Source organism: Leucoraja erinacea, chromosome 4 (assembly GCF_028641065.1).
Source record: "Leucoraja erinacea ecotype New England chromosome 4, Leri_hhj_1, whole genome shotgun sequence".
NCBI classification, from domain to species: Eukaryota; Metazoa; Chordata; class Chondrichthyes; order Rajiformes; family Rajidae; genus Leucoraja; species Leucoraja erinaceus.
In genome coordinates this window covers 87,561,869-87,586,531 of record NC_073380.1, presented here as the reverse complement: position 1 = coordinate 87,586,531, position 24,663 = coordinate 87,561,869, and the positions used below count along the sequence as shown (strand labels likewise).

Below are 24,663 nucleotides of genomic sequence, written 5' to 3'. Positions count from 1 at the left end.
AGTGGATGTGGTGTATCTGGACTTCCAGAAGGCTTTCGACAAGTCCCACATAAGAGATTAGTATACAAACTTAAAGCACAAGGCATTGGGGGTTCAGTATTGATGTGGATAGAGAACTGGCTGGCAAACAGGAAGCAAAGAGTAGGAGTAAACGGGTCCTTTTCACAATGGCAGGCAGTGACTAGTGGGGTACCCCAAGGCTCAGTACTGGGACCCCAGCTATTTACAATATATATTAATGATCTGGATGAGGGAATTGAAGGCAATATCTCCAAGTTTGCGGATGACACTAAGCTGGGGGGCAGTGTTAGCTGTGAGGAGGATGCTAGGAGACTGCAGGGTGACTTGGATAGGCTGGGTGAGTGGGCAAATGTTTGGCAGATGCAGTATAATGTGGATAAATGTGAGGTTATCCATTTTGGTGGCAAAAACAGGAAAGCAGACTACTATCTAAATGGTGGCCGATTGGGAAAGGGGGAGATGCAGCGAGACCTGGGTGTCATGGTACACCAGTCATTGAAGGTAGGCATGCAGGTGCAGCAGGCAGTAAAGAAAGCGAATGGTATGTTAGCTTTCATTGCAAAAGGATTTGAGTATAGGAGCAGAGAGGTTCTACTGCAGTTGTACAGGGTCTTGGTGAGACCACACCTGGAGTATTGCGTACAGTTTTGGTCTCCAAATCTGAGGAAGGACATTATTGCCATAGAGGGAGTGCAGAGACGGTTCACCAGACTGATTCCTGGGATGTCAGGACTGTCTTATAAAGAAAGACTGGATAGACTTGGTTTATACTCTCTAGAATTTAGAAGATTGAGAGGGGATCTTATAGAAACTTACAAAATTCTTAAGGGGTTGGACAGGCTAGATGCAGGAAGATTGTTCCCGATGTTAGGGAAGTCCAGGACAAGGGGATTAAGGATAAAGGGGAAATCCTTTTAAAACCGAGATGAGAAGAACTTTTTTCACACAGAGAGTGGTGAATCTCTGGAACTCTCTGCCACAGAGGGTAGTTGAGGCCACTTCATTGGCTATATTTAAGAGGGAGTTAGATGTGGCCCTTGTGGCTAAGGGGATCAGGGGGTATGGAGAGAAGGCAGGTACGGGATACTGAGTTGGATGATCAGCCATGATCATATTGAATGGCGGTGCAGGCTCGAAGGGCCGAATGGCCTACTCCTGCACCTAATTTCTATGTTTCTATGTTTCTAAATGGCAGAACAGTTAAACGAGTACTTTGGTTCTGTCTTCACTAAAGAAGACACAAATAATCTCCCAGAAATACTAGGGGACCAAGGATCTAGTGGAGGGAGGAACTGAAGGGAATCAACATTAGTCAGGAAATGGTGTTATGTAAACTGTTGGGACTGATGGCAGATAAATCCCAAGGGCCTGGTGGTCTGCATCTCAGAGTACTCAAGGAGGTGGCCCTAGAAATAGTGGATCATTTTCCAAAGTTCTCTCGACTCTGGATCAGTTTCTGTGGACTGGAGGAAGTCGATATAACCCCACTTTATAAGAAAGGAGGGAGAGAGAAAACTGGGATTTATAGACCAGTTAGCCTTACATCAGTACTGGGGAAGTTTCTTGTTAAAGATGTTACAGCGGTGCATTTGGAAAGCAGTGATAGGATCTGTAAAAGTCAGCATGGATTTATGAAGTGGAAATCATGCTTGACTAATCTTCTGGAATTTTTTTGAGGATGTCACAAGTAGAATGGATAAGGGAGAGCCATTGGATGTGGTGTATCTGGACTTTCAAAAAGCCTTTGACAAGGACCCACACAAGAGAATAGTGTGCAAAATGAGAGCACATGGTATTGGGGGTAGGGTATTGACATGGAGAATTGGTTGGCAGACAAGAAGCAAAGAGTAGGAATTAACGGGTCCTTTTCAGAAGCAGTAACTAGTGGAGTGCCGCAAGGCTTGGTGCTGGGACCCCAGTTATTTACAATGTATATTAATGATTTAGCCGAGGGAATTAAATGTGACATCTCCAAGTTTATGAATGATACAAAGCTGGGTGGCAGTGTGAGCTGCGATAAGGATGCTATGAGGCCTCAGGGTGACTTAGATAGGTTGGGTGAGTGTGCAGATGCATGGCAAATGCAGTATACTGTGGATAAATGTGAGGATATCCACTTTGGTGGCAAGAACAGGAAGGCAGATTATTATCTGAATGGTGTCAGATTAGGAAAGGGGGAGGTGCAATATGATCTGGGTGTGCTTGTACATCAGTCACTGAAAGTAAGCATGCAGGTACAGCAGACGGTGAAGAAAGCTAATGGCATGTGGCCTTCATTGCGAGAGGATTTGAGTTTAGGAGCAAGGAGGTCCTACTGCAGTTGTACAGGGCCCTGGTGAGACCACACCTGTAGTAATGTGTGCAATTTTGGTCTCCTAATTTAAGGAAGGACATTAGTGCTATTGAGGGAATGCAGCGTAGGTTCACCAGGTTAACATATGGTGAAAGAATGGGTCGACTGGGCTTGTATTCACTGGAATTTAGAAGAATGAGAGGGGATCTTATAGAAACATATAACATTCTTAAAGGATTGGAAAGGCTATATACAAGAAAAATGTTACCGATGTTGGGGGAGCCCAGAACTAGGGGGTCACAGTTTAAGAAAAGGGGTAGGCCATTTAGGACTGAGATGAGGAAAAACTTCTTCATCCAGAGAGTTGTGAATCTGTGGAATTCTCTGCCACAGAAGGCAGTGGAGGCCAATTCACTGGATGGTTTCAAGAGAGTTAGATTTAGCTCTTGGACCTAAAGGAATCGAGGGACATGGGGAAAAAGCAGTATTGATTTTAGATGATCAGCCATGATCATATTGAATGGCAGTGCTGGCTCGAAGGGCAGAATGGCCTACTCCTGCACCCATTTTTCTATGTTTCTAATATCCAAATTTACAAAAGCTCTGTGTGTAGAAAAATTGTTTCCGCAATTCTCCACTAAACAATCAAAATTCCCTCATTCAGAATTCCCCAACCATTGAAAATTGCTTCTTAGTGCCTGATTATTAGATTATTTTAACGTTTTGGTCAGATCATTCATATCTTCTGCTGTCAAGAGAAAACTAATTAAAATCTGAACATAATTTTACCCTTCAAACACAAGAAACTTCCACCCGTTAAGGAGAAGATACTTCATTGGCCTGTTCAGCCTTAATTGTGTTAAAACAATGATATCAGGACACACGAAAAGCATTAAATCCAGATTAATTTGGTTTGGCAGAGCTGCTCCTTCACATCTTTCATAGGGCATCTTACAACAGAGGTTTAAATGTTTTTAGGGGTCAGTTTATATGTTCTTTCGGTTAGTTTTACCATTTGGAAATTAACAATTTCAAACCTTCATAAGGGCTTTAATCTACAGACAATATTAAACACGAGCAGTTCAAGGAATATAGGTTAAAATGTAATACTCACCACATTGATACTGTCTGTAGTAGGGACCTGAAGCAGACTCTGCTGGTGGTAACTGGGGTTGAGTGCTTGTGACTCTAAACTACTGGAATCTTGCAACTGTTGCACTGCAGTAAATTGACTCTGCTGGCCAAAGCTGTCTGTGATGGTGAAACCTAACACAAACAGTAATAAATCCATTAGCTTGTGATCTTGCAAATTTATACTTGAAGTTGGAACTGTCAAATTACTGCTCAAATGTAAATAGATTTCTAAATCCTGTTATATTAAATACAGTTTGTTAACAATTGGACTGACTGCCAGGGAGCAACTGAATCAAGTCACAAGAGAACCACACCGTTTAGAACTACAGTGTCCTCCATAATGTTTGGGACAAAGACCCACCATTTATTTATTTGCCTCTGTACTCCACAATTTGAGATTTGTAATAGAAAAAAAATCACGTGTGTTTAAAGTGCACATTGTCAGATTTTAATAAAGGGCATTTTTAAACATTTTGGTTTCACCATGTAGAAATTACAGCAGTGTTTATACATCTGCCTGACAGATCAGAAACACTCTTCAGGAGTCAGATGTGGATTTGTCAACAGTAATACAGAGGCTATACTGCAAGATGCAAACCATTGGTTAGCCGCATAAATAGGATGGCCGGGTTAGTTTGCCAAGAAGTGCTTAAAAGAACAACCACAGTTCTTGAAAAAGGTCTTGTGGACAGACAAGACTAACATTAACTTATATTAGGGTGATGGCAAGAGCAAAGTATGGAGGAGAGATGAAACTGCCCAAGATCCAAAGCATACCACCTTTTCTGTGAAACACGATGGTGGGGGTGTTATGGCCTGGGCATGTATGGCTGCTGATGGTACTGGCTCACTTATCTTCATGAATGATACAACTGTTGATGGTAGTAGCATAATGAATTCTGAAGTGTACAGACACATCCTATCTGCTCAAGTTAAAAAAAATGCTTCAAAACTCATTGGCCGGCAGTTCATTCTACAGCAAGACAATGATCCCAAACATACTCTAAAGCAACAAAGGAGTTTTTCAAAGCTAAAAAATGGCCAATTCTTGAGTGGCCAAGTCAATCACCCGATCTGAACCCAACTGAGCATGTCTTTTATATGCTGAAAAGAAAAGTGAAGGGGACTAGCCCCAAAACAAGCATAAGCTAAAGATGGCTGCAATACAGGCCTGGCAGAGCAACACCAGGGAAGACACCCAACAACTGGTGATGTCCATGAATCGCAGACTTCAAGCAGTCATTGCATGCAAAGGATATGCAACAAAATACTAAACATGACTACTTTCATTTACAAAGTCAGAAGACCTGAGTGTGCCGCTGGCAGAAAAGCTAAATTGCTTCTTCTCCCGCTTTGAAACATCACAACAGCAGCACTCACCTGCTACAGCCCTGTTCCCACCCTCACCTGGCTCCTGTACTACTCCACTCATTGTCAGGGAGCACGATGTCAGACGGGTGCTCCTGGCAGTGAACCCCAAGAAGGCTACCAGCCCAGATGGAGTACCTGGTAAGGTGCTCAAAGCGTGTGCCCACCAGCTCACTGCCATCTTCACCAGAATTTTCAACCTCTCCCTGGACCAGGCAGTTATTCCGTCCTGCCTAAAATCAGCCACAATCGTCCCAGTGCCGAAGAAGTCTCCCATCACCAGCCTTAATGATTACCGTCCTGTGGCCCTCACTCCGGTAATCACGAAGTGCTTCGAGAGATTGGTCCTCCAGCACATCAAGGGTGGGGACCGCTGGTCAGCGCAGACTTGGTGCACCGAAAGCCTCGTTTGCGCGCCGTATTTCTCAAACTAAACTAAAAACTTCTCTCGTTAATGGAGTTAATAATTTTTCTTTGGGAGGGGGGAGGATTGTAGTGGAGAAATAAGGAATATAAGCTCAATTTTGACTGGCCTCGGTGTCAATGGTCTCCTACTATCATGGAAAATTGTATGATTGATCACATAAGCAGTTCTGTACTTCCTATGAATAAAAATGTCCTTCATACACAAAATGCATGCAGCACCAAACAAAGAGCTAAAACCTCAAAGAATGTGATAACTCCATTAGCCATCAACTGGCGAACACATTACTCTACACTGGTTCCATATGAAAAATTTGCTTTTAATTTTAACAATGCCCAGATTATGCTTACACTATCCCAAGGCAGGTTTCAATAGCAGCATGAGGATAGCAATTCAAGATTAATCTTACTTTATCATTAAGTTGAAAGAACAATAGATTTGTCTGGCAGTGTTAAAATCACTAACTAAACATCCACTTAGCAATAGAATACGATAATAAGTCATGCTGTCTAGCCTAAAATTAGCTTTCTTGCAACCCATGTTACCTGAGATCGCACCAGGGAGAGCTTCGAGTCAGTGCATAGATAGTCCTGTGAGTAAGGGAGTAATACAGACCTCATCTAAGGGAACATCACAAGGTAAGTGGTTGAAGTGTCAATGGGAGCACATTTTAGAGATAGTGACCAGAGGACGGTAAATTCAAGATATTTATGGAAAGGGACAAGCTACTTTGGAAATTAAGATCCTGAATTGGGGAATGGCCAATTTCATGGTGTACGACTGGATCTGGCAAAAGTAGAATGGGAACTAGGTCTATCGATAAGTGGGAGTCAATCACAAATGAAATAATGAGAGCTCAGGATCAAATAAGCTCCAATTAGAGTGAAATATTTAGCTAGCAAGTGCAAGGAACCCTGAATGTCAAGGAACTGGATAAAGAAAGTATGCAGCAGATGTAGAGAACTGAAAAAGGGGAACACTTCAGGACTAAATAAAGTGTACCCCAATTTTGTCTACCCTAAATAAAGTGTAGGAGGGAGAACCTCGTTTGAGGTTCAAACAAAATTTGGTTTCTGCAGTCCTACACACAAGGAAAAGAACCAAGACACAACACAATTTACACAAACATCCATCACAGCAAATCTCCTCCTCACTGTGATGGAAGGCAAAATCTTATCTCTCCCCTGCACTCCTCATTCTCCTCCCGATATCAGAGTCAAAGCCCCCCGGCGAGCGATGGTAAATAAGTCCCGCGGCAATTAAAGCCGGGCCGGGCGATGCAAGGCCACGCTCCGGGTCTTGGTGTTGGAGCCCCCGGCGGGCGCTAGCAAGTCCTGCGGCCATTTAAAGCCGTGCCGGGCGATGGAAGGCCCCGCTCCAGGTAATTTTCAACCCCGCAACTCGGGCGGGAGAAGTCGCCGTTGCGGAAGCCCCGAAAAGTGGTCTCCCACCAGGGACCCGCGGGCTCCCGGTGTCACCGTCCACCAGCCCTGCGGTTGGAGCCTCCGAATCTCCGGGTCGGGTTGCAGCCACGCGCCACCACAGCTCCACCCGCTCCGAACTTGGCCAGCTCCGCGATGGCAAGTAATTCCGCAGGCTCCGCGACTGGAGCCCCAGGTCGTTCTGGTTGGAGGCCGCTCCATGGTGCTAGGCCCCAACGACAACGGAGACCCGACAGAGAAAAGGTCGGGTTCTCCTTACAGGGAAAAGATTTTAAAAGATTTCCCCACTCCCCGCCCCCCACACACATACCCAGTTAAAAAAAATAAATAGAAACTGCATTCAAACAAGACAAAAAATAAAAAAAGACAGACGGACTGCAGAGGCCGCTGTGACGCGAGTCGCGCCGCCCACCCAAGCATTACCATTGGAAGATTACCAAGCAAAGAGCAGGGTTCATTAGGAAACAAACTGGCAATAGGGAAGAGGGATTTAGCGGCTATAGAGATTCAGACTCACAATAACAAAGTTATTTTTCTCCATTGAATTTTCAAAATAAAGTAGTTTACAACTGCAATAAGTTTACTTTGGCTACTGCAAGCTGAAAACACTGAAGGCTGTATGTTGCACCTTTTAACAGAGTATCATTGCACAAGTGTCAAGAGAAACAATTGTTTGTCAATTTCAAATTCTGGTCAAAGGTATTCTTAAAAGACAATGGTGTCAGATTATTGAGGGGACGTTACATTGAATTAGTTTCCCGTCTTCCCCCGCCCTCCCCAAAACTGTTTAAAGTGAAGGCAGCATTTTTAGTTTAATATAATTTAGTGATGCAGTTGGGAAACAGGCCCTTCGGTCCCCTGAGTCCTGGGCGACCATCGATCACCATTCACATTAGACGGAGTGCGAGAACGCGGGCCTCCACCTCTATGCCAAGAAGACGGATTACATGACATTCAACTTTGTGACCATGAGCCTTTCAAGACCAATTGTGATGCATCGCTCAAGAAAGTGGAGGCATCTATGTAAATCCAAAGAAACTGGTGGATTGGCTCGCTCCAACTTCTTATACTATTATTGGGCAACGAATATGAAAAATATAATCTATTGGTTGGACAATGCAGGCCAACAGGTAAATTGCTTAATAATGGAGAGAGAGGATTGTTCGCCTTTTAATATAGGCGCGATTCTTCTCTCTCCAATAAATTTGAAGAAAACACTATATGAGAAAAACCCGATTATCCACAGTACTTTACGAATCTGGAGACAAGTGAAATCAACCTTTAAACTGAGAAATTTATCTTCTTTCACCAATTGCCAATAATCCTTTGTTCAAGCCATCTATTTTAGACAAAATGTTCACATATTGGGAAAGATTAGGAATCAAAAACTCTGAGATCTTTATCAGATGGGAACTTCTCTCATTTCAAGAATTACAGTTGAAATATCACCTGAGAGGTAATCAATATTTCAGATACCTTCAAATTCGAGACTATCTGAAAACATATACCCAAGACTACCAATTTTTGTTGCCAGACATACTAGACGAATGTATGAATAAAAATTCGGAGTCAAACAAGTTAATATTATATCTGTATAACACCCTTTTAAATATAGAAATCCTATTGTCAGAAGTAATTAGAAGAGCGTGGAAAGATGAACTTGGCCTAAAAAGTCTAAAAGACAGATGGGAAGAAAACCTGCTATATATATACACACACACAATTGCTCGATTTACGTTAGGCATTCGTTAATTAAATTTAAAATACTGTACAGACTCTACTATTCAAAGTCTAAACTGAATAAAATCTTTCCAAATGTATCTCCTATTTGTGATCAATGTCTCCTTCAGGAAGCAACTATAACACATTCCTTGGCCTCTTGTATAAAATTACATAATTTTGGAGAGGAATTTTTTTTTAAATTTCCAAAACACTAAAAACAAAATTGGACCCCGACACGGAATTTATTATTCTACGTACGTCAGAAGTCTGCTCTGAGCAATCATTATTTCAAAGACGTATCCTTAATTATGGCCTGATAACGGCGAAAAAACGAATACTCAAATTTTGGAAACATATACCTGTCCCTACTCTTAAAATGTGGATTATAAATATATCTGAGATGCTACATCTTGAAAATATTAGACTTGTCCTAGAAGAAAAACCAGATCATTTTTCGAAAACATGGACACCATTCATTGATTTATTACAAGGGTAGTATGGTACAACGCAACTTTGGAGTTAAATCTAATTACGGATTGGGTGATGGGTGGGGAGGGATGAGAGGTAGGTATATCACCACTTTTTTCTTTCTTTCTCTTTTTGTCTTTTTCTTATTTTTTCTATTCCTTTCTTATTTCTTCTATTTACTCACTCTTTGGCTACACCACTTTGGTAGTCTAGGGGTTCTATCTTTGCACATTTCACTTTTTCTCTCTCTTGCTTTTTCTCCTAACTATAGCTAAAAGTTAAAATTGAAACTGTACAATAACTGTATTATATCATATGCCGTTGGTTATATTTTTGTACATTTGCTTCTAAGAAATAAAAAATATTTAAAAAAGTGGAGGACTTCAAGTACCTGGGAGCAAGGATGCAGTGCTCGGAGAATGACATCAAGATCCAGAAAGCACTCACATGGAAAACCCTCAATAACATGGGGAAAATCTGGACGTCTCGTATGTCTGAGGTTCTCAAACTGAGAGTCTTCCATGCAACTGCAGAGACCATATTATTGTACGCGTGTGAGGCATGGACTCTCACTCAAGCACTGCCCAAGTCTCTCGATGGTACCTACACCCAAATGCTCAGAAAAGTTGAAAATGTCGGTTGGAGGGACCACATCACCAACACCCCGCTCTATGGGGAGATTCCACCTCTGACCGAGAAGATCAGGTGGAGGAGGATGAGGCTCGCTGGTCACTGCCACCGTCACCCAGAATTGCCAGCAAACGAGGTTGTGCTGTGGGAACCCACCCATGGAGGACGTGACCTGGGACGGCCAATCAAGACGATGCTGAAGATGTTGATGAAAGACGCATGTGAAGAGTCAAAAGAGGAACTTGCCAGCTGCATGGAGGACAGGGATGTGTGGTGTGGTGTGCCCGTCAAGGTGCCCGTCGGAAACCAGCACCACTGCGTCGCTAATTTTTTCAATTACTTAATAATAAATATTATCCCACTTTCTCATCCACTTCCTGCACACTAGGAGCAATTTTCAGAGGCCAATTAACATACTGCGCGTCTTTGGGACGGGAGGTAACTGGAGGACACAGGGAGATTGTGCAAACTACACACAGACAGCAGCCAAGATCAGGATCAAACCCAGGTCACCAGTGCTGCAAGAAAGCATCTCTACCTGCTGTGCCACTGCGTCACCCAGAATATACCCAATTTCTACTAGGCCAATTCCAAAGTAAGTTTCCAATAGTTCCAGTCCTCAATGAAAACTGTATTGTAGCTATATGGTTTGTGTAATACAAATAGTGCTTCCCAATTCATCACTTGCACTGTGTTCAATTCATGTTATGGAAATGCATGTTTTGAAGAACTACTGGCACTTGATTTCATCTGCTGGAATACAAGAACAGGGAGGTTCTGGCACAACTTTAGGCTACAGTTGAAGCAGTGTTCACCACACAAGTGGAAGAATGTAACTGCCTGGAGAGGATGCAGTGACCTAAAGGGCCTGTCCCACGAACATGCGACCTGCATGCGGCAAGCGCGACCAAACCGGAAGCGGAGGACGCGCGCTGTACAGGGCCGGTCCCACCAGCATGCGCCAGAAGCGGGGGCCGCGCGGAGGTAGAGTGAGTGAATGAAGTTCGAGCGAAGTCCGCGGGAAGTTCGCGCGTGACGTACGGCGGAATTTTTGAACACGGTCAGCTTTTCGGAGCCCCGTGCGATGTCGGGACCAGCTCCGCACAACTCCATACGGCTCCGGCGATCGAAGTGGGACCGGCCCCACGAGGCCGTACGACTCAAGCAACCACATTAGGTCATGCTTGCCGCATGGAGTCGCATGCTCGTGGGACAGGCCCTTAAGATGCAGCATCTCAGTTATGAAGAGTGAACAATAAGCTGGGTTAGGTTTCTTTGGAATTCAGTAGGTCAAGGGGGAGGACTTCGAGGTATACAAAATCATAAGGACAATAGATAGTAGGACATTGTTGCCAAGAGCAGGCATTGGTGTATGGTAAGAGCAATGGATCCAAGGAAGAATTTTGTTCAACTACACCGTGGCTAGAATCTGGAACATACCGCCTAGTGGGTTGTAAAGACAGCTACTCTCACAACATTTAATAAATACCTAGAGAGACACCTGAATCACCAAGGTATAGAAGGGTGTTGCCAAGTAATGGTAAATTGGATTAGTTTCAATTAGTGCTTAATGGACATGGTGGGCCAAAGGGCCCATTTCTGTGCTGTACTACGATTCCATATAAAATCATACAAATGTAATTACTTGAAAGAAGCAAACTCATAAAAGTCAGTTATGACAAATAATTAATGTTATTTTTCAAAAAGGGTTACTACCTTGGGTTAGACTCTGTTGGTCAAAGGCTTGCTGTGTAATAGCTTGTTGATCAAATTGGCTGATATTCTGCTGCAAGGCGTGATGCGTTGTCACAAAGGAATCTGAAGCAGGAAAGGCAAGAAAACAAGCAAATTAAGTTATGAGAACAGATTAAAATAGAAAACATATTTCACTGAATTCAATGTAAAGAAACAAGCTATCTGATTCAATTTGTTTGTTCTCCTCACAAGCTTTTTCACATCTCTCTCATCTCACTGCATATGTACATCAACCTATTCTTCATGCGTTTATTGAACGCGCTTAAAAAAAGCAATCTACATAATAGGCCACAACTATTCCACACTTTGGATAAATGGAAAAAATAAGGCATTTAGATAGCAACATAGAAATGAACACAGTTGAAGAACATAAGGTACCTAATGTCCTTTAAATACTCCCAACAAAACATATCTTGTCTCGTGCATTTATCCTGTAAAATAATTTCAATGTTCCAGCCACAAACGATTGACATTTCAACCAAATCACACCACTTAGATAAGCAGGTTTCAGGGTAAACAGACCACAGTATTTGACGAATGGTCTTCAAACACTGTTTAATGATAGTCTTTTCCTCACTGTCAGTAAATCTGTTTTCATCAGTGTCAGGATATAATCAAAAAACAGTTGTGATGTGAATCCTGTAATGCACTGCAGTTAACTAAATTTGATAGCGAGCTTCCCAGTTCTGAGCAATACGAAAACAAAGCACTTCCTGAAAATTAAGGAAAAACAACCCAATCTAAAATACTGCACCAGTGGTAATATATGATGTGGAGCAAACACACAAAAGAATGGAAGGAAGATCTGGTGGACAGGTTGGAACAATATATTCTTAGAATGTATAATCCACATCATTCATTTCCAATCCTTCTAAATGAAAGCTCCACTTGTCCATACACTGTAAACACTCTATCAATTAAGGCATGAAAAAGTCATGGGCAACTCCTTTCAAGCGGCAGACAATCCCAGATTTTGCCAGCAGAATATATTCATTTATTTATTTTACAATTTTTTGTATACTTCCAAACAAAATAAATATGGTTAAAGCTTCAGACTTTCTGTGACGTGCCACACCTGGACTAGAATCTACTGGTCTATGCAATGTGCAAGAGAGCATTATCCATTCACTCTCCAGTGGAGGGGAGGGTAATGAAAACTTTCAAAAAAAACTTTAAATTAATTTTGTATTTATCACCCATTTGTTTAGGGATAGCTCCGGTTAGCTGCTCAAACCCGACCCAAGCATAGAAAAACCCAACTCGATCCAAGCAGACCTCTATCATACCAATAACAATGTTATGCATTCTGTTGATTTGTTTGTGGAAGAAACTCCAAATAAATGCATATGAAACTCAACTTTCCAGAAAACACTTTCTTACGAAGTAAATCAGTCTGGTCTGGGCTAAAGACTTATCCAGGCTTTCTGTCGCACTGCTTTATCAAACACCAGACTCAAATCTAACAAAGTCAGGCTTGCTTTTGGCAGCCAAGCTCTGGTGTGATGCAGAGAAACATAGAATAATAAGTGCATGAGGCGGTAATTTGGCCCTTCAAGCCTTTCAATATGATCGTGGCTGATCATCAAAAACCAGTACCACGTTCCTGCTGGCTCGGCTACTTTTGGACTGGCAATAAAGCAGTTTGAGCTGACTGTGTTCTGGAGGTATCCTTGGTAGCGAGGAAGCAAGTTGCTGAGATGCTGCTCCCAGAATGAGATGAGACAAATTTAGGGGCCTTGTAACAGATCTGTCAGGGCTCCGTAACAGTTGCAATAGACAATAGGTGCAGGAGTAGGCCATTCAGCCTTTCGAGCCAGCACCGCCATGCACTGTGATCATGCCTGATCATCCACAATCAGTACCCCATTCCTGCCTTTTCCCCATATCCCTTGGCTCCGCTATCTTTAACAGCTCTTTCTAACTCCCTCCTTCAGAGGCAGAGAATTCCACAGATTCACAACTCTCTTGGTGAAATAGTATTTTCCTCATCTCCGTCCTAAATGGCCTACCCCTTATTATTAAACTGTGGTCCCTGGATCCGGACTCCCCCAACATTGGGAACATGTGTCCTGCTTCTAGCGTGTCCAATCCCTTAATGATCTTATATGTTTCTATAAGATACCCTCTCATCCTTCTAAATTCCAGTGAATATAAGTACAGTCAACCAATTTTTTCACAATATGTCAGTTGCAACTCCCCTTTTCCTAATCTGACACCATTCGGATAATAATCTGCCTTCTTGCTCTTGCCACCAAAGTGGATAACCTCCCATTTATCCACAGTGTACTGCATCCGCAATGCATCTGCCCACTCACCCAATCTATTCAAGTCACCCTGAGGAGAATGTCAGCATCTTCAGCTCCATCTGGTGGCATGGTTCAGGTTTAAAACATTTCTCACAATGGTACACAATTATAAACATGCTGAGTTAGATACATGGGAACCCCAAGAAAACACTTTATTTTCTATAATCCGGAAGTCACAATGTATAGGTGTAATGGCAACCATCTTCCATCTGTGCCATAATATTCCAATAATTCTGAATTTTCTAAACACATGTGGCAAGAATAACATGCACCAGTTTTGCTTCACCTTGATTATGCTACTTCATAGATTTGGCATTCATGAGAAGGGCAATTTGGCCATCTGTACTAAAAAATGCAGATACAGGAAATCTGAAACAAAAATATAAAATGCTGGAAACACTCAGATCAGACAGCATCCATGGAAGGTGAAAAGATTTATCACTTCAGGTAGAAGACCTATTGTTAGTAGCAGAAAGACTGAAATCAAGTTGCAAATAGGAAATAGGATGGAGGAGGGAAGAGCATGACAAAGGGAAATGCTGATAGAGCAAAATCAGGGTGGCTGCAATGTTAAACTGCATGAGACCACCTGGGTGACAGGTTATGAGGCTAACCAATGAGCCAGAAAACAAACAAAAGGAGCATACAAAGGATTGCAAAATGTAGGTCAGAGCTGCAGGAAATGACCAGCTGGTCAAGCAGTGTTAGTGGAGAAGGCAAGATGGAAATAATTATGCAGATGGATCAGCTACAGCATGACTGGCTATTTGACATGGAGTCTGAAAGTTTAGTTTAGTTTAGAGATACAGCGTGGAACCGGCCCTTCGGCCCACCGAGTCTGCGCAGACCAGCGATCCCTGCACATTAACACTATCTTACCTCCGCACACTAGGGACACTTTACACTTTTACCAAGTCAATTAACCTACAAACCTGTACGTCTTTGGAGTGTGGGAGGAAACTGAAGATCTCAGAGAAAACCCACACGGTCACAGGGAGAACATACAAATTCCTTACAGACAGCACCCGTAGTCAGGATCGAACCCGGGTCTCCAGCGCTGCAAGCACTGTAAGGCAGCTACTCTACCGCTGCGCCACTGAAAGGCTGCAAAGCACCAAGACAGAAGACAAGTTGCTGCTCCTCAAGTTTACAGTGAGCATGTTAGAAGTGTGCAGGCGGTGTTAGGTAGATAGGTCAGTGAGAATCCTTAAGAAGGCAAGTCCAGCGGATCTCCTACCAAACTGGGGAAAATCAGGATAAATGTGCCCCTTCCAACTGAAAGCAGTAAATGTGCACCATTTAAATGTGTTATTTCTATCTTTCTAGCCAGCAATGTTGTTCAAAAAATGTGCACCATGTTTGTGTCGTACAGTGTAGTTTTCCCAACCGTACCTTCATCCTGTACAAGCTGCTGGTCTGTAAGCTGTTGGCCGAGCCCAGTTTGCTGAGGTCCCACAATCTGCTCTTGACTCAGGCCGAGCATGGTCTGGTGGTCAGCACTGATTGTTGAAGGCTGCTGTAGTTCATTTGGCTGAATCTGAACTTGTGCCTGTCCAGTAGTTGGGTCAGTTTGCTGCTCCATAGATTCGACCAAGCCATCGTCATCCAGGGGTGCTGCCTGCTGTTGTTGCTGCTGCTGTATCTGTTGAGCAAGCTCATACCTGAACATAAAAACAAATTAATGTAGGTGGTACAGGATTGGAAAGAAATGTTTGATATTTGTACATTTGCATTTCTTTCTCAACTATGCCTGGTAATTATGGTACTGAATTATACAGGATTATCACCCCACAGATTACTTACCGACTCAGACAATAGTTCTAAAACCCTGATGAAACCCTTCTTCCGTCTGAAGAAGGGTTTCGGCCCGAAACGTTGCCCATTTCCTTCGCTCCATAGATGCTGTTGCACCCGCTGAGTTTCTCCAGCTTCTTTGTGTTCTAAAACCCTAACTAGCATACCATAGTTTAGCAAGGAAGGGAATCAGATTTTCCTAATATGTCTGACCAGCAGGTAACTCTAGACTTGAGGGCAATATCAAATGGGATACAACTATTGGCTTGCTAATGTTGAGTACATTTCAAGCAACAATTAAAACAACCTTTTATTATATATTTCCTTCTTTGCTGCAGCTTTAACTATGTTAAATCTTACCTGTGTATCAAAGCCAAACAGTAAAGGGCTTTCATTCACTTGACTGTGATTCCTACATCAAGATAGGATAGACACTCACCCATTTGATGCTCCTCGAATTGTGCAAATAAAATAACTGCCTATGCCACATTGTTCAGTGTATATCATTATCACCCAAATAGGTAGATAAGGGTTCAAATTCCACTTCAGAGATCTATGTAGCCATTCCAATGCGGCAAGGACAAAATGCTGTAATGTTGGGGGTGCTGGTTTAAGTGGGATATTGCTTCCAAACCTTTGACTGTATTCTCCGGTGAACATACAGTACAGGACCCGTAGACTGCAGATGCTTTTGAGCAAAAACAATGTTTGATGGACTCGGCAGCTGTGGAAGGCCTCGACGCAAAGCGGCACCCGCCCATTTCTCTTGACAGATGTTGCCTGACCCACTCAGTTCTTCTAGCAGTTTATTTTTTTGAACATGTCTCTGTTTCATCATGAACTCAAAGTAGAACAACAAAGTCTTCCTTTAATACCTCCCTTAACAGATAATTTGCTCATCATTTCATTGTTGGTTTGGGACCTTTACATGTGCATATTAGCCCCAATAGCTGTGATTTCGTAAGCTGATAAATATATTTTGTCACGTCAACTGAAGGCAGCGAAACATAATTGGTCTCTAACTATCTGAATGTTTCTTGTTGGATAGCTAGATAACCATAGAGACTTTAGATCTATAAATACATCTAAGTTTAGACTGATAGAACTTACACTTAAGATTAGACTTATTCATTGCTATGTGTAATACCCAAGTAATACTACCTTGGTTAGGTCTTACACAAGTAATACATTGCATTAAAGTCAGGATAATTGACTAAAATTTAATACAAGATACGGTTTGCTTGTCAAGAATTCATTCTGCATTTTACACTCGAGCTCGAAATGCTCAATTCCAATACTAGAACCCGGTGTGTGATTACATGTATGGTGAGTTAGCGAGGCAGAAGTATAATTCCACTTCCTCCACTTGCAAAAATTAAGTGGAGGGATAGAGGTGGAGGGATGGTGGCACAAAAGTGGATGGACAATACATCAATTCTGATCCTTCTCAGTTGATTTTCTAAGATACATGTTGTCTTCAGGTGGGACCCAATGCATTAATGCAAATCAGTGGCATACCATATTCATGGAAACTCAGTTTCATCAGCACTGGGTTAAGCAGGATGCTTGGCAGCAGTACCATAATAGCTGAATCTTGAACTGAAGTCATTTCAAGTAAGGTTCTCAAATCTTTGTGGGGTCAGAAGATTCACCAGTGTTCCCCCAAGTCCGTGTAAGATACAGATACCTTTGGCCCAAACTCCTTGCAAAGTGCTGTATATCTCAGAACCCCCATCTTGGACTTGATGGAAGAACTACTAAAAACCAATCCTTCCCTCCTATCGTCACGTTCAACTCTTCCATTAACATTAGGACCTCTTTGGGCCCCGAGAAGTAAACACAGAAGCAGAACTCTTAAAAACACTGCCCTGAGACAAGGATGTAAATGAAAATTTCAGGTATGCATGTTCCACCATTAAAATTAATGTTGAACTTCTATATCAAATTAACTTTCTTGCCAGATCCCTTTACTGCTGGATTTTATTTAAAGTATCAACCCCAGTAATGAACATCTTTAGTAACTGATCAGGCATGGCACTGTAGAATTCTAAATATTCACAATCACCTCAGTCTTGAATGGTCTCCGGATGCTAGCTAGTCTCCAACCAGTAGAAATAGCCTCTCAGCACCTAACCCATCACACCTAAAATCAGCTCTATCTCCTTCCATGTACCACTTCATTTCAACTGAATTAGCTGAAAAACCCTTTAAAGTTAAAGGAGGTGTACTATGCAGAAAGAGTGAAGCTTCAACTGAATGCATGGAAGGTCACTTAAAAAGCTCTTACCTATGCGTCTTCATATGCTTTTTACAATTCATGGAAGTCTTGAACGTTTTCTGACAATAGGGGCACATGAAGGGACGCACCTCACTGTGGGTGGACATGTGCCTTTTCAGGCTGCCGTTCGTGGTGAAAGTCCCATCACAAATCAAACATTTGTAGGCCTTGAGGCCAGAATGCGTCCGGATGTGTGACTTAAGGACCCCTGACGAAACAAAGGCTCTGCCACACTGTGAACATTTGAATGGTTTCTCTCCTGTATGCGACCTGAAACAAGAACAAACTAGTTGATTGCAACCGTCAACACCATCTTACCACAGAAATCAAAATCATCAGATGTTACTTTTTTCCCCTTCATTTTAACTTCTGCGATAATGAATACTAAATATAAGATAGTCATCAATTGACTCCAACTGGGAATTCAGGTGAAACTTCTTTACCCAGAGAGTGGTTAGAATATGGAGTGTGTTACCATAAGCAGTAGTTGAGAAGACAACCTAGATGGATTAAGTGAAATTATAAGCACGGAGCAAGAAGGCCATCTCGACCCTGATAGGGTCCGTGCCGAAGAAGTAGAATGGAAATCTCCTCATAGTCCCATAGATACCTGAAATCAGGTGCAGGAGTAGGCCATTCGGCCCTTCCAGCCTGCACCGCCATTCAATTTGATCATGGCTGATCAAAACTCGTAACCGTACCTGCCTCCTCTCCACCTTCCCTGATCCCATTAGCCACAAGGGCTACCACTCTAACTGAGTAAATATAGCCAATGAACCCCCTCATGTTACCCTCTGTGGCAGAGAGTTCAGAGTCTGTTCATTCTTCTCATCTCGGTTTTAAAGGATTTCCCCTTTATTTGAAGCTTCCCTGGACTCCCTAACATCGGGAACAATCTTCCTTTCCACGTCAAACCCTTAAGCAGTTTGTTGAGAAGACAACCTAGATCCCCTCTTAAGTGAAATCTAGAGAGATAACCACAGTCTGTCCAGAAATAAACAGTCCTGAATCCCAGGGTTCATCTGGAGAAATAGAATGGAAAGGGGCTCATGTGGAATATAAACATGGCCATTGGGTAGAATGACACATTTTAGAGGTGTAAGTTTAATACGTTTACAAAATTAAAATACAAAAGAGATATGCACTCTGACTCGTCTTCACAAGCACTTGCTATAAAACATTTCAAATGAACAAAGTTTTTCTCAGATCTTTGAAGTGCATGGTTGCTCAGAAGCCAGTTTCAACAAGGCCACGTGGATCTGTTTTGGGTGTGATTGGCAATTGGAGGGCAAATTGATGTCAATTGCAATAATTTTCCAAGGTAAGTTTGGCATTTTCCTGCAAAATTACATATTCAAGACAAGATCCTCCAGATCCTTAGTGTTGCTAAGATGGCGCCTACCTGCGGCGACATTTTGCCAGCTGCATGACAGAACATCTTCAAAAATAGTATTTCTGAGCTCACCTGTATAAAAGAATCTGCAGAAACCAGCGATGTAAGCAGCAAGCTGCTAACGCATTTAAATGCATTAGCGCAACTGCGATCTCCTGGAGGTAGCGACTGTAAAGGAATTCCCGATCGGAGGGGAATCCCCAACCTCACGGAGGCTCGCAGGTACAGTAAGTACTGTACCTGTAAACACCGGGGAGGCCTTCATGGAGTCCGGAATCGAGGCCGTCGGGCAGGATCTCCCAGCAGCAACGGAGCTGGAGGTGCCGACTGTAATGGAATTCTCGATCGCTGGGGAATCCCCGACTTCGCGGAGACTCGCAAGTACTGTACCTTTAAACACCGAGGAGGCCTTCATGGAGTACGGAAACGTGGTCATCGGGCAGGACTACAAGTAAGACTGAAGTGCAGGGGACTTCGGGCCCCCCTCCCTATCATCCTACTGGCCAACGTACAGTCACTAGAAAACAAAGTGAAGGACTTAAGGGCAAGGCTGCTTTATCAAAGGGAGCTGAGGGAATGCTCTGTTTCACAGAGACATGGCTCACACCCAGCTCCCCACACTCAGCGGTCCAGCCTGAAGGTTTCTCCATCCATCGTAGGCCACCCCATCCATCATAGCAAAAGGATTTGAGTATAGGAGCAGGGAGGTTCTATTGCAGTTGTACAGGGTCTTGGTGAGGCCACACCTGGAGTATTGCGTACAATTTTGGTCTCCTAATCTGAGGAAGGACATTCTTGCCATAGAGGGAGTACAGAGAAGGTTCACCAGACTGATTCCTGGGATGTCAGGACTTTTATATGAAGAAAGACTGGATAGACTCGGCTTGTACTCGAATTTAGAAGATTGAGGGGGGATCTTATAGAAACTTACAAAATTCTTAAGGGGTTGGTCAGGCTAGATGCAGGAAGATTGTTCCCGATGTTGGGGAAGTCCAGAACAAGGGGTCACAGTTTAAGGATAAGGGGGAAATCTTTGAGGACCGAGATGAGAAAAACATTTTTCACACAGAGACTGGAAATCTCTGCCACAGAAGGTAGTTGAGGCCAGTTCATTGACTATATTTAAGAGGGAATTAGATGTGGCTCTTGTGGCTAAAGGGATCAGGGGGTATGGAGAGAAGGCAGGTGCGGGATACCGAGTTGGATGATCAGCCATGATCATATTGAATGGCGGTGCAGGCTCGAAGGGCCGAATGGCCTACTGCACCTATTTTCTATGTTTTTATGTTTCTATCTGGGAAAGGGAGAGGTCAACTCGTTGTGGTGCTCAAACGTGGCAGTTCTGTCTAAAGGGCCTGTCCAACTTTCCCGAGTTACTCACAAATTCTCCTGAGTTTTCCCACATGATTCAAACTCGGAGAATGGCCACAGCGAATCCTTAGGAGTCAGTAGGAGTCAGTAGATATTTCGTAGCGGCTTGTAATGCCAGCCGTAGGTAATCGGGGCATTAGGTAAGTTGGGACGTTTTTTCAGCATGTTGAAAAATGTCCATGAGTAAAAAAAAATAGCCCCAAGTACGTACAGCTGGCTATTACCGTAATTCTTCAAGTTTGTATCAAGGGGAAAACTCGGGAGAATTTGTGAGTAACTCGGGAAAGTGGAACAGGCCCTTAACTTCTGATCTCCACACCTGGGACACCTGACGATGAAGTGCTGCTTCTTCCTGCATACAGGCAGCAACTGAAGAAAGCACCCCCAGAGATGAGGACTGTACAGAACTGGTCAGGGGTGGCAGAGGAACAACTCCAGGACTGCTTGGAGTCTGTAGACTGGGCAATGTTCAGGGACTCGGCAACGGACCCGAATTAATAAGCCACAGTCGTTACAGACTTCATAAGGAAATGTGTGGAGGACTGTGGCCCAACAAAAACCTTCGGAGTGTTTCCTAACCAGAAGCCTTGGATGAACCATGAGATCCGCATTCTTCTGAAGACCAGATCCCGGGCATTCAGGTCTGGTGATGCAGAGGTCTATAAGTCCAGATACGACCTTGGTAAGGCCATCAAAAAGGCCAAAAGGGAATTCTGCTCCAAGCTGGAGAATGATGCGGATGTTCGGCAATTGTGGCAGGGCTTGAATGCCATCACCTCCTACAATGCAAAATCAGGAAGCAGCTCAAATGACAGCGAAGCATCACTCCCCAACGAGCTCAATGTGTTCTACGCACGGTTCGATAGGGAGAACACTGATATGCCTTCCCGAGCCCCCATTCGCCTTGACGGTGTTACAGTCACAGTCACAGAGGCTGACGTCAGAAGATCCTTCAGTGGGGGTGAACCCTCGGAAAGCACCTGGACCTGATGTCATACTCAGTAGAGTTCTCAAGACCTGTGCAGACCAACTGGCTGGAGTTTTTGCAGACATTTCCAACCTCTCACTTCTGAAGTCTGAGGTTCTCACCTGCTTTAAAAGGGCATCAATAATACCAGTGCCCAAGATGGGTAAGGTGACGTGCCTCAATGACTAACGTCTGTGGTGATGAAGTGCTTTGAGAGATTAGTTATGGTGCACATCAACTCCTACCTTGACAAGAACCTCGACCCATTACAGTTCGCTTACCGCCACAACAGGTCAACGGTAGATGCAATTTCACTGGCTCTCCACTCCGCATTGGACCACTTAGACAATAAAAACACTTACGTAAGGCTGTTGTTTATCGACTACATAAGGACTCGGTGTTTAATACCATCATCCCTTCCAAGCTGGTTACCAAGCTCACGGAACTGGGTCTCTGTGAATCCTTCTGCAATTGGATCCTCGACTTCCTCATCCACAGACCACAGTCTGTTCGAATTGGTGGAAACACTTCATCCTCAGTAACAATTAGTACGGGAGTGCCTCAAAGCTGCGTGCTCAGCCCCCTGTTTTACTCACTCTATATCCATGACTGCGTAGCCGGACATAATGCGAACTCCATCATCAAGTTCGCCGCCGACACCACCGTTGTTGGATGAATCAAGATGGAGACGAGTCAGAGTATAGAAGTGAGATCGACCCACTGACCAAATGGAGCCCGCACAACAACTTGGCTCTCAACATCAGTAAGACCAAGGCACTGATTGTGAACTTTGGTAGGGGAAGGATGAGGACCCACAATCCTGTTCACATCAAACAGTCAATAACTTCAAATTCCTGGACGTGCATAATTCCGAAGATCTTTCCTGGACCCAGCACACCGATGCAATTATAAAGAATCAGCAACTCTACTTCCTGAGAAGATTACAGAGTTTCAGCATGTCGAAGAGGATTCTCCTAAACTTCTACAGGTGCACGGCAGAGAGCATTCTGACTGGTTGCATCGTGACCTGGTTCGGCAACTTGAACGTCCAGGAGCGAAAAAGACTACAAAAGATTGTGACCACTGCCCAGTCCATCACCGGCTTTGACCTCCCCACTGTTGAAGGGATCTATCGTAGTCGCAGCCTCAAAAAGGCAGCCAAAATCATCAAGGACCCACACCATCCTGGCCACACACTCATCTCAGCATTGCCATCAGGTTGAAGGTACAGTGGCCTGAAAACCGTAACATCGAGGAACGGCTTCTTCCCTACAGCCATCAGGCTATTAAACACTACAACAAATAAGCTCTGAGCTCTGAACTGCAAAGACTATTATTATTGCACTATTTATTGAACTTTTTCTTTCCCTGTTATGTACTATGTTTACATATTCACATATTCTGTTGTGCTGCAGCAAATAAGAATTTCATTGTCCCATCCGGGACATACGACAATAAAACACTCTTGACTTGACTCCAGGTGAGTTGGGCAGTATTTTAAATCATAATTCTTTTGGTTCTGCATTAAAAAAAAATCCTCGATACTAGTGCTAATCTGATCCAATTTGATTCATACAACTAAAATGTATTACAAATAGCATAGTTATTGAATGTTTCATCCATTCCAAGTAAAACAAAATAAAAAATGGCTTACATTAAAATTATACGGAATCGCCTAATGGCCGTGAGTATTCAAAGTTAGTAAAATAAAGTTAGTGACAAATAAAACCGTATTGTATTGTATTGTTGAAAGCATCCAAGAATGAGAGGACAAGTAAAAGGAGAAATCTGAATTCACAGATGATTACAATGTTGGAGGCCATTAAGTCTCGCTGGCTTCAATAGAACATTCAAGTGGCAAATAAATGGTTACGCAAATATTTAAAAACTGGATTTGTATTTGGTAGTCATGGCTGTAGAGTTAAACTTTTATAGCATCTCTTTTCAAAAGTTATTCACTATTTTGTTTAGTACTGGCCAGAGCTTATACGTTTTTTACTTGAAACTGCGGAAACAAAATCTGAGAAATATATTGATTTGCAATATTATGAAAAATGTGTGCATGTGTTAAGTGCAGATGCATTAGTATTTCTATCTTCATTTACCAAAAGCTTTTAATAGAAAAATTGGGAAAGAGCAGAAGAACAACTTTAGGGGCAGCACAGTGGCCTCACAGAGCCAGAGGCCCGGGGCCGAACCTGACCGCGGGAGCTGTCTCTGTAGAGTTTGAACGTTCTCCCTGCGATCACGTGGGTTTCCTCAGGATGCTCCGGTTTCCTCCCGCATCCCAAAGACTTGCGGGTTTGTAGGTTAATTGGCATCTGTAAAATTGTTCTTAGCGTGTAGGGAGTGGATCAGAAAGTGTGATAACATAGAATTAGAATGAACGGGTGATCGATCGTCTGCATGGCCAAAGCGTTTGTTTCCATGCTATATCTAGGTATGTTACAAAACCTACCTGAATCGTGGCTGAGCATCTGCCCTACCCCGTGTGTGCGATTTTGGCGCTGTTTGGAGGGGGCGGGTTTAAAACGCGATTTTTACTAGGCTGTTGCAATCGAAAATGTTCACTGCTAGTAAATCATTAACGGAAAAATCGCTGAAAGACCCCGTCGCAAAAGGTATTATTAGTTTTTATGCCTTGTACTGATACTATAGTCCACATAAAAATCACTCTTTAAACTCGCAACCTCTCGCAGCCCCACAATTTTATAAAGCAAACCTGATATAGTTGTTAAGATACCTTATTTTTTACATCCCTTGTTGCAATATGGACATTTGTAAGAACCCTATCCCCACCCAGTCCGTCAGTAAGTATTCATTTTTGCCAGATAATGACTGTACAACTGGCTATTCCGTGGGGTTTGAGGGACAAAGGCCTGCACAGTGAGAAAAAACCAGGCGCGTTCACAGGAACCCACTAGAAAACAGATTTAAAATGACTTTTAATTTACAGCAATCTGAACACTAAATTCATGGTTTTGGCCGGGCTCAAATTGATGTAAATGATTTAAAAAGGATGTTTTATTGTGAATTATGTTGTAGATATTATTTGGAGCATGGGCTATCTTTAAAAATGTTAATCATTTCATAAGAAATGGATAGATGTTTAGATATAGTAATTGAAGTTTGAAATTGGCTACAATTGAGTAAATAACTAATTATATGCTTTAATTTCAGGTCATCCAAGTAAGATTATTTTATATTTGTTTCAGAATGCTTCAATCTATGATAACTGAAAATTTCATTCAGTTCTCTTAATTTTTAAGAAGGTTATGGGCTTTTGACTGTCCACGA

The 24,663-nt window shown here is 42.9% G+C and overlaps 1 protein-coding gene across 3 annotated transcripts in view; it reads right to left on the bottom strand.

Moving 5' to 3' along the window:
* Window positions 1-24,663, bottom strand: part of LOC129696661 (zinc finger protein 236-like) — a 142,417-nt gene that overhangs the window by 52,715 nt on the left and 65,039 nt on the right. For all 3 annotated transcript variants that reach the window (XM_055634752.1, XM_055634753.1, XM_055634754.1), the window contains 4 exons: window positions 17,645-17,905; window positions 14,956-15,224; window positions 11,219-11,320; window positions 3,429-3,580 (listed from right to left, as the gene is read on the bottom strand). In XM_055634752.1, coding sequence (XP_055490727.1) covers window positions 3,429-3,580; window positions 11,219-11,320; window positions 14,956-15,224; window positions 17,645-17,905 — 784 coding nt within the window. The remainder of the gene's footprint in view (window positions 1-3,428; window positions 3,581-11,218; window positions 11,321-14,955; window positions 15,225-17,644; window positions 17,906-24,663) is intronic.